This window comes from Helobdella robusta, assembly GCF_000326865.2.
Source record: "Helobdella robusta unplaced genomic scaffold HELROscaffold_1, whole genome shotgun sequence".
NCBI classification, from domain to species: domain Eukaryota; kingdom Metazoa; phylum Annelida; class Clitellata; order Rhynchobdellida; family Glossiphoniidae; genus Helobdella; species Helobdella robusta.
Genome location: NW_008703570.1, coordinates 8,256,946 through 8,266,198, shown reverse-complemented (window position 1 = coordinate 8,266,198; position 9,253 = coordinate 8,256,946). Strand labels below are relative to the sequence as shown.

The 9,253-nt window shown below is 34.7% G+C and overlaps 1 protein-coding gene across 1 annotated transcript in view; it reads right to left on the bottom strand.

Moving 5' to 3' along the window:
• Positions 1–548: 548 nt before the first annotated feature.
• HELRODRAFT_148954 (hypothetical protein) overlaps positions 549–9,253 on the bottom strand; it is a gene marked incomplete at both ends in the record, with an annotated part of 66,048 nt that continues 57,343 nt past the window's right edge. Inside the window, 20 exons of the mRNA XM_009011150.1 lie at positions 549–704; positions 830–951; positions 1,031–1,180; positions 1,249–1,379; positions 1,525–1,634; positions 1,918–2,058; positions 2,112–2,333; positions 2,551–2,640; positions 2,814–2,945; positions 3,391–3,517; positions 3,678–3,862; positions 4,010–4,078; positions 4,172–4,295; positions 4,553–4,591; positions 5,629–6,019; positions 7,305–7,509; positions 7,711–7,866; positions 7,956–8,079; positions 8,161–8,349; positions 9,059–9,210. Coding sequence (XP_009009398.1) covers positions 549–704; positions 830–951; positions 1,031–1,180; positions 1,249–1,379; positions 1,525–1,634; positions 1,918–2,058; positions 2,112–2,333; positions 2,551–2,640; positions 2,814–2,945; positions 3,391–3,517; positions 3,678–3,862; positions 4,010–4,078; positions 4,172–4,295; positions 4,553–4,591; positions 5,629–6,019; positions 7,305–7,509; positions 7,711–7,866; positions 7,956–8,079; positions 8,161–8,349; positions 9,059–9,210 — 3,015 coding nt within the window. The remainder of the gene's footprint in view (positions 705–829; positions 952–1,030; positions 1,181–1,248; positions 1,380–1,524; positions 1,635–1,917; positions 2,059–2,111; positions 2,334–2,550; positions 2,641–2,813; positions 2,946–3,390; positions 3,518–3,677; positions 3,863–4,009; positions 4,079–4,171; positions 4,296–4,552; positions 4,592–5,628; positions 6,020–7,304; positions 7,510–7,710; positions 7,867–7,955; positions 8,080–8,160; positions 8,350–9,058; positions 9,211–9,253) is intronic.

Here is a 9,253-nt window from a genome sequence, read left to right as displayed (position 1 = left end):
ATCAACATCATCGTCGTCCAAGTGCTTATGCGATTCCTACATTAATTTGTTGCAGATTCACATCAATTCAAATGTTCAACACATTATTTATAATTTTAAAATAATAATATTGTCATTTGTCATTTTCGCAGCGCCCTATGCATAGCTTCAGAGGCACTCAAAGGCCTGTTCGAACAGATGCTGCTTCGATCGCTTCTCAAACATTTCTATCGATGATTTTACGGAGGATGAGTGGCAAATTGTTCCATATTGATGGTGACCAATATGAAAAGCTTTTATTGGCGAGAGCTGATTTATTGACTGGTTGATGTACTTGCAATGTTGACGACAAAATTTTGATTTGGGCTGGTCACCTGAGTCAAGCTAAGTTCGTTCCGTCTGCTGCTACGAGGAAGTTCAACATTTAAATAATAGTGAAACTATCTAATGAAAAAATTTCAGAATTACGAGAAGCATTTATTCTGTTCAACTACAACAAGAGTGGCAAGATTGTTTTTCAGAATGTGATGCTAAAAATTAGGAAAACTCTCCAGAATTTCAACGACAACCTCCAAATGCTTCATGAGGACAGCAACCACCACGTTGACCAGCACAAATTGAGCCATAAGGACGAATATGACGAAGAACATTGGCGCGATGACGTTGGACACGCAGCAGTTCTGCACGCAATCGTAGCCGCCGTCACAATCATCTTTCAACGCGTCCTACGATATTTTTATTTTATTTTATCTATATTATATATTTAAAATAAGTATTTTAAATCAAGGTTTTAAAATTTATATTGTTTTTTAAATTTATTTGAAAGTTTCATTCGGCAGAGAATTCTCACTTTCATGATTCCATTCCAATTATCTCCAGTAGCTACTCTGAACAATGTCAAAAAAGCCATTCCGAAGTTTCTAAAATGAGCGTGCTTGTTAAGACCTTCGCATGGGTGCGCTACCGAACATTCTGTTTAGACAATTTTCATCACTTAGTTAAAGTTTTTAATTAAATTTAAAAAAAATATCTTTCACTATTCTCCACTAACCAACTCTTCCGAAGAGTTCTACTCCAAGAGCGGCAAAGATGAAAAAAAGAAGAAAGAAAAGGAGCCCAAGATTTCCAACTTCTGGTAAAGCTTGCATGACGGTGTCCAATAATGCTCGAACGGCTTTTGCCATTTTTAACAATTTCAGAACTTGAGGAATATTTTAGCAAATGAATTATTTGAGAATGGATATGAAGAAATAAATTTAAAACATTCACCTCTCGCAATTCTTAGGACTCTGATTACTCTCATTATTGTTGGATTGAATTTGAAAAATTCGAACTCGACCTCATCCAAAATAATTCCGGCAACTGACAAAATGACGATGACAACATCCAGTTGGTTCCATCTAAAAATGTTTTTGAATTATATTTTATTAAAAAAGTAAAACATCTTTAACTCAAACCCACAAACAATTAAATACAAACCCAAGAATATAGATAAAAAATTATTGAATGACCTTAACCAACAATATCGCAAATAATAATAGCAACCTATCCTTCAAGTATCTGACACCTCCGAGACTGATCAGTTTGGCCAGCGCTTCTATCATGAATACAGATGTGAAGAAGTAGTTGAAGCATTTCAGAATTAATGTCAATTCCTGTTTAAATGAACGAAAATAAAGTTTTAACATCTGTAGTTTAAATTGTTCTCCGATCTCATGTATCAGAAACAACATTAGAAGGTTGTGTCCCGGGCGGCATGGTCAATTAGGGCTGGGGGGTGTTGGGAGAGCCCAAACAAATTTTCGTTTGATAATTTATGTAAAAATGTTTGAATTAAATTAATTTTTCTTATCAAAAACAAGTTTTTAAAATTTTTCAAATAATGACAAATTTCGATGGCAAATAGCCATTAAACACAAATTGAGAGAAGATGCTTACATCGGGCATGAGGTAGTATTCTAGCGCCATCATGATAACGTTGAGGCCGATGACACCGGCACTGACCAGGTCGAAGTACTTGCTGTTGATGAAAGCGTGCAGCATCATGCGAGACTTTGAATATCTACACCAGTAAGCTGGCTCTTTCAGTCCTTTAACATTTTTAATTGAAACTTTCATAATAATGCTTTAACGCTTGAATCAAATAATATTTTTGTCTCACGTTTTCGTTTTTTAATCATTTTCAGCGTGTACAAATCAGCCCTCCTTGACTTTTCTTCCTTTTCTTGAGTTTCTCGGCACTTGTGGAAATTTTCAACCACAACTCCAACAAACATGTTCAACACAAAAAATCCGACCAGCAGAAGGAACGAGATGAAGTACAAGAGGCGCCATTCGTTGTAATTGACTTGAGGCTGTACAAGTAATGGAAGATTTACGCGAAGATGTTTGGTGCAACTTTTCAGAACAACAATCGCATTCAACGTAATATTAGCAAAAGTAGTTAAACATCCGAATTGGACATCAAGTTTAAAACATCGCTGAAACCTTCAATAAAAATATTCAACTTTCGTGCTAATTAACAATGAACATTTGACAGAAAAAAACGAGCAGACGGTAATTAGAGTGAACCTGCTGATCGACCCCGACGGCATCGAGCCCCGTGTACATGATGTTCACCCACCCGTCCCTCGAAGCCAGCACGAACAACGACATGAGTGCCTTCAGAGTTCATATTAAAAGTTGTTAGTCAACTTTCAAAGCAACGAATTTTTTTTAATTAATTAAATTTACTCAAAAAAAATTTTTAATTTATTTTAATTTGTTACAATTTTTCTCAAACAACAGTTTAATACAAATAATTTAATTAACTGACAGAACATGACATGGCGAACCTGTCCAAGATTATCAAAGTTATATTTCCTGTTGATCCACCTGTAGGGAGGACCCATGTTCGTACAGTCGGTTTTGTTCTTCACTGAACTCACATTCGGACCATCGCAGTAGTAAAATGTACCTTTAAACAGCTGGTCAGTCGATTGAATTGTATACAAATCGTTCAATTTTCAACTTATACTCTTAAAAACGCTACTTTATTTTGAACTGAAAAATGTTTTAAGATTCAATAAAACTTCATGTTTGGGTCATTTTTATAAATGAAAAAACTTATTATTCATCGTAAACGAAGCAAACCAGGAAGCATATTTCTGATTAACGAATTCTATACTACCTACATGTAACAATGAGTTTAGGTAGCAAAATGGCAAAATGTAAACGTTGTCCATTAAACCCAATAAAAAAACATTCTGCAAAATATCTGAGTACTGAGTAGTGATTTGAAACATTAGCGAAGAAATATTAATTCATAAACTGGCAGCCCATACACGAATTGTTTTATTACACATTAAGAAACAAATTATTTATTTACACATTAAGAATAGAAGAAGTGACAAATTTCAAAATACTACTAACTTGAACACCCAATATGCCAAATATGATAAAAAACGTGCAGCAGATTAAGACGATATTTCCAATTGGTCTCAAAGAAGAGAGGAGTGTTGAGACCACAAGCTTCAATCCTGGGGCACGACTTATCACTCTTAAAAACGAACGTGAAATCAATTTAATATAACTAATAATTTCATCTTTTATAACGCTAACAAACGTTTTTAAACAAAAATGTTATCAAACATTATTAAATACTATTAAATAAGTTAAATATTATATAATACTTTTGATTTTGTGGTAAAATGATGTACCTTAGTGGTTTCAGCGCTCGCAGTAGTCGGAAAACTCTCAGAATGCCAAATATTCGTGTAGAAGTTGAAGCTATTAGGGAAACGACGATATCAACCAGCGATATAAAAACCAGTGAGCCATCCATTATATTCCAACCACTTTTCAGATATGCGTGCTCATGGAAGAGCATTCCCTTCGCACTTACCTGAATTTTTATTGAACAACTTCACGTAAATGTAATTCATATTATGTATAATTTTTATATTATTATTTCTCGTTCACTTTAAAAAGTTCATGCTTCGTAAAAAATTTTTTGTTTACAAAAATTTATTAAAATAATCACAAAATTCACCTTTACAAGCATTTCAAACGCAAAAATTACTGTGAAAACATAATTTGAGGTAGTCAAGAAAAGTCGTTCCTGAATGGATGAAAAATAAATAAGATGAATTAGTAAGTTTTCATTTTGGTTAATCTGTTTGACAAAATCTGAAAAAATAAATCATAAAAATACTATGGAGTCTGGTGGAATGTCCGGTCTCTCCATGGCCAGTGTGATGCAGTTGAATGCAATGCATAACAGGATGCAGTAATCAAACCATTGTTGGGATATGAACCACAAGCAAAACTGTCGGAACCTTATAGTTGAACATTAAGTCGTTCGTTAAATAAGTCATATTAAATTATTTTCAAATACTGATAATTTATGAAACTGCTCAATAGCTTCCAACTTTTTTTCAACTTTTTGTCCATATATTTTTGGGTTATTGAAATGTGTGGTCATTAAAATTATTGAAATATAAATACTTCAATCAAATTTTAGCATAGTCACACATTCTCCACGTTTAACGTTGGTTAAAGCTGTGAAGTGGCCAATGTAATAAATAGAAATCACTTGTTAGATGGCGGTAAGAGATAGAAAGCGTACTCAGATCTCGTGACGAAGCAGCCACGCGGCGTTGGCAGCATCCGTTTGATGCAGTCCTGTCAACAGTTTTTGTTGATTGAACATTTGATTCACTATATTTTTATTACCGTTAATTTAAACAATTTGATTTAATGCCTTTATGTTGAATGCCTTAAATGGTTTTTAAGTTGAACTCACTGATTATTAATAACAAATAATAAAAATAATATGTGTTGTGCCAGCAAGAGCAATGTTTTATGGCTTCACATGTCAACCATCAAATTTTAAAATACTTACGAATTATAAATAAAATGAATGTCAACAAATTTATTCATGTCATACATTATTTGACTTATTATTTCAAAATGTTATACGTTGCGAAAACAAAATATGTTGACAGAATGCCAAAGACAAGAGACCAGATCAAAGCTCCAGAGATTGTTGCTAGCATTGGAAATGGAGCCGCTGTACCAATCTTCAATGGCAGACCAGCTGTTCTTACGAGAGGACAGTTGGTCCCAATGTAAGTACTCGTCTCGCAGCGAGGAAGCTCTCTTGGGTGAATGCATTCTGTCAAAATCTTGAAAATTGAAAATAACTTTGATGTCATGGTGTGTTTTTATCATCAAAAATTAATCTACATTCATCGATTAAATCAAGTTGAAAACAGTTGTTGATACTAAATTATTTAAAAAAAAGCAAAATCAAATGAACCGTTGATTTGGTTAAGTCCGTGATGTGTCATCAACGGCCTGTGCTCGTCGAAAGCATACGTGTGTCTTCGATTCTCATGGGCGTAAAATTGATTGGCCTGTGGTTTCCGCACGCGGTGTTGTTGCGAGGCTAGGCAAATGTCGTCGGCGTCTGTAGGCAGTTGTTGGTAGAGTTTCTCGTTGTTGTATATCTGAGAGCTACGTCGAATATTTGAATATTGTGGATGATGTCGTTGTGTTTGTGCTTGCTGCTGCATTTGTTGTTTGGATTGTTGCAGTGTTTGTTGATTTATTTGTTGTTGTTGTTGTTGAGACTGTTGTTCTGATTGTTGTTGTTGCGAGTGTTGTGACAGTTGTGACTCATTAAAAGATTGTTGTTTGAATTGCTGCTGTTGTGATTGTTGACATATTTTAGAAAATTGTTGATGTGGTTGTTGCTGTTTTTGCTGTGGAAGAAGCAGTTTGATTTGTTGATATTGTTGTTGAAGCTGTTGTGTGTTGTTATTTGGTGGTTGGGGTGCATTCTGATAATCCTGCAAATGAGTTTTGATCTGCGATAGATTTTCAATGCCATTATGTTGCAGCGATTTCAAAGAAGATGTCTGTTCCAAGTTTTGATCTCGCTGTTTGATTTCATTCTTTCGTGGTGCAATAATTTGTATTTGTTGCAGTAGAATTTGTTGCAGTTGTTGGTTGTTTTGTAACTTCGTTTGAAGATTTTGTGGCGTAAAGTGCACTCGAGCTCCAATTATTGTTCCCGATAAAGTAACATCTCTGAAATAAAAATAAAAACCTTTAATATATTAAAAACGATTTTTCAATTTTATAAAATTACTTTTTTGCTGCTGCAAATGAAATACTTTCTTTCTTCAAAAATTTGTTTTTAGAATCACAGAGAATGTTGTTAGTAATTTGAAGAGTCTTGTGCATCAACTTGCCACCCTCGACAGAGGTTAGAAAATCTTCGTCGTAATGTCTGACACCAGGAAACCAGCTGGAGTTAACGGCGCAGGATTTTCTGGGTGGCAGTAAAATGGGTTTGGGATAAGTTTTTGTGGTTATGCACGAGTCATTTGCTGCAATTTTAGTGTTGGGCTGCTGCTGTTGGTCACCGGCTTGCACTGACGAGATTGCTCCAACACTATCAATTAACGAATCCGATGCGGTCAATTTTGATAATGTGGTTGGTAATGCGGTTGTAGATGTGGTCGATGAATTTATAGTAGCCATAAGAGTCGCTTCGTCAGCTACAAAACTTTTTAAGGGTGTTGTTGTTGACGATGCTACCAGCGCTGTAGGCTTTGTTAACATTGTCATTTGAAGGGAAGATGTCGTCAACTTGGTCAATTTGTGTGCTATCTTCGGCGTTGTTGATGGCACCAATGTTTTGTTGACTTTAATTGGCGATAATGTCGATGTTCTCAACATTGACAATTGAGATATTGCAGGAAGAATCATAGTTGATATTGTTGATGTCATTATTGATGTTGTCGGTGCTGCGGACGTTATTAAGGTTGTTGATGTTATTGATGCTGTCGAAACTTCAGCTGGCGATCCGACGTAAGGAGCTTTTAGGCAAACTTTCTGAGAAAAACCACCAACAGTCAACAAGTCCTTGAGGATCCATTATAATAAATAAAAATTTGTTTAACATATAAAACATTAACTCAGTATGGGATGCGTTTGTTCAATTTAAATAAAACATTTGCTTGTTTGAGTTGAACATTTAACGACATTTAAAACAAAACAAACTTGATTTTCTGTTTCTAAGCTGCGCATTGGCGAAGATTTGGGACTTGCAAGAGGAGTAGGCGTAGTTCTGGTGATAATTGGCAGATGTTTGATGGTGCCAACGACCAGAGGTTTGAAAAGTTGGTTGGAATTATTAGCTGGAGCGGTTCGCAGACGTCGCACGTTTATCGGCACCCAGCCTGTTTGGTAATCAAGTCCATTCGTTTAGTCTTGGAAAGTTTTTTTATAACACCTTTATTAGTAAAATAATAAATTCGGACCTCTACTTTTTACACCAGAAGAGAGTTCAATTGACGGGTCATCCTGCAGATAGTTATCCACTTTGAGGACGCCACTACCACTGGCACTGTTGCCGCTTGCATCATCCACGTTCAAATTGAAAGCATTCTCTATTTCAATTTCTCTCTTTTTTTTCGATTTTTTCTTCATATCTTTCAAGGCAGCTTTGATCATCGAATCTTCTTTCATTCTTTCTTCTCCCTGGAGAAATTATAAAAATTTCTGAACAACCTCCAAGATAGCCTCGTAATTAAAAGTATTTCTTCTGATCAACTTTATTTTTAAAAACGTTTGCAATTTCGTCAACAACAAAAATTTTAAATTTAATAATTACTTTGGTTAACGGAAGTAAGTGATGTGAAAATATTCAATTTTGAACAACTCTTGACAACATTTAATAACCTCCGCCGAGAAGCCTTCGACCAAAATGGCCACCAGGAGATTGAAGAGGACGTAGTTGCCAAACGTCATGAGGGCGATGAAGTAGAGGGAGGCCCAGGCTGACGTCATCGACATCCCTGTGTACAGCACTTCGTTCCAGTCCTCTTGCGTTAGAATCTAATTGGATGCGACAGTTACCAATCGCATTTTTTGAAAAATTTTCAAAAGTACCTTAATAGATATTTTAATGCAAAAACTAAGAAAACCTGAAAAACAGTAACAACTGCCCAGAGAAGACTGTCAAAATTTTTTCTTCCACAGCTATGTTTCGATATTCGTATTGATTTTTCTGAGCACAACTTACATCCAAAAATATTCATACCTAATATGCTGAACGATCAAATGCCAATTAATAAAAAAATAATTTAGCAATTTAATTTTGATGAAATGTAACAAAATAATCTTTAAAACCTGAAAATGAAAATGAAAAGGCAGAGTAGAGCAAAGAAAGTAGCGACGTTGTCCATGGTTTTCAACATAATCAGAAGTTGGTATCGGAGAGCCGGCAGGAAGCGCACCAGTTTAAGTATTCGAAGCAGTCTGAACGTCCTCAAAACTGACAAGCCCGCAGTTTCGGTCCGATAAAATAATTCCATCACACTGATTTATGTATGATGAGACGTAGCAATAAATCATAAACATTTAATAACAACTACATTTCGTACTGTATTATAAATTCTAGTTATAATACAGCAAAAAATTATATATATATATATATATTTGGCAATAAATTATTTAGAAGCGATAAATCAAAATAATTTTTTGTAACTTTGAATAAAATTAACAATGAAATTAATATTTTAAGCATTCAACCAACAAAATATTTCATCCATCCGATATTTAGCCCGCCGATCAGCCAGCTAATCAGCTAGCCAATCAGCTAGCACGCTTTTTAAAACAATTGTCAATTCTTAAATAAAAAGACAATTGTTTAGAAAAATGTGCCCTAACAAACTAGAATAGAAAGTTTTTATAGCACCTACAATAAGACATAGTAGCCATAAAAGCAATGAAATGGCTTATAAAATTAACTCGTTAAAAAGAACGGAAACAACGGACGATGGCAAATGTTTTTTTTAAGCGATCTTAAAGAGGGATTAACAAACAAACTGTGTCCTTGTCTGCATGCAAAACTTCTTTAAACGTTTTTAATAGGCTAATAAAATAATATTTCAGAAAAAGTTTTTCAAATTTTCAAAATTAGAGATTAATAAGTTACCCATATTTTGACACATTAGGCTGAACAAAATTTGAAAATACGTTTGTGCAAAACTTCAAAGTAAAATTAAAAAATAATAAAAAGAGAAACCTGACAATGACGATGAAGCCATCAAATGCGTTGAAGCCATCTTGCAGGTAGTCACACACGCCGTGTGCCAGCAGCTTCAGGATCATTTCAACTCCAAACAACGTCGCGAAGAATATGTTGAAATTCTCGAGGACAGATGTAAAATATTTGTGCTGTATCGATGCGAGAGATATTCAGATAGATATATCACATATA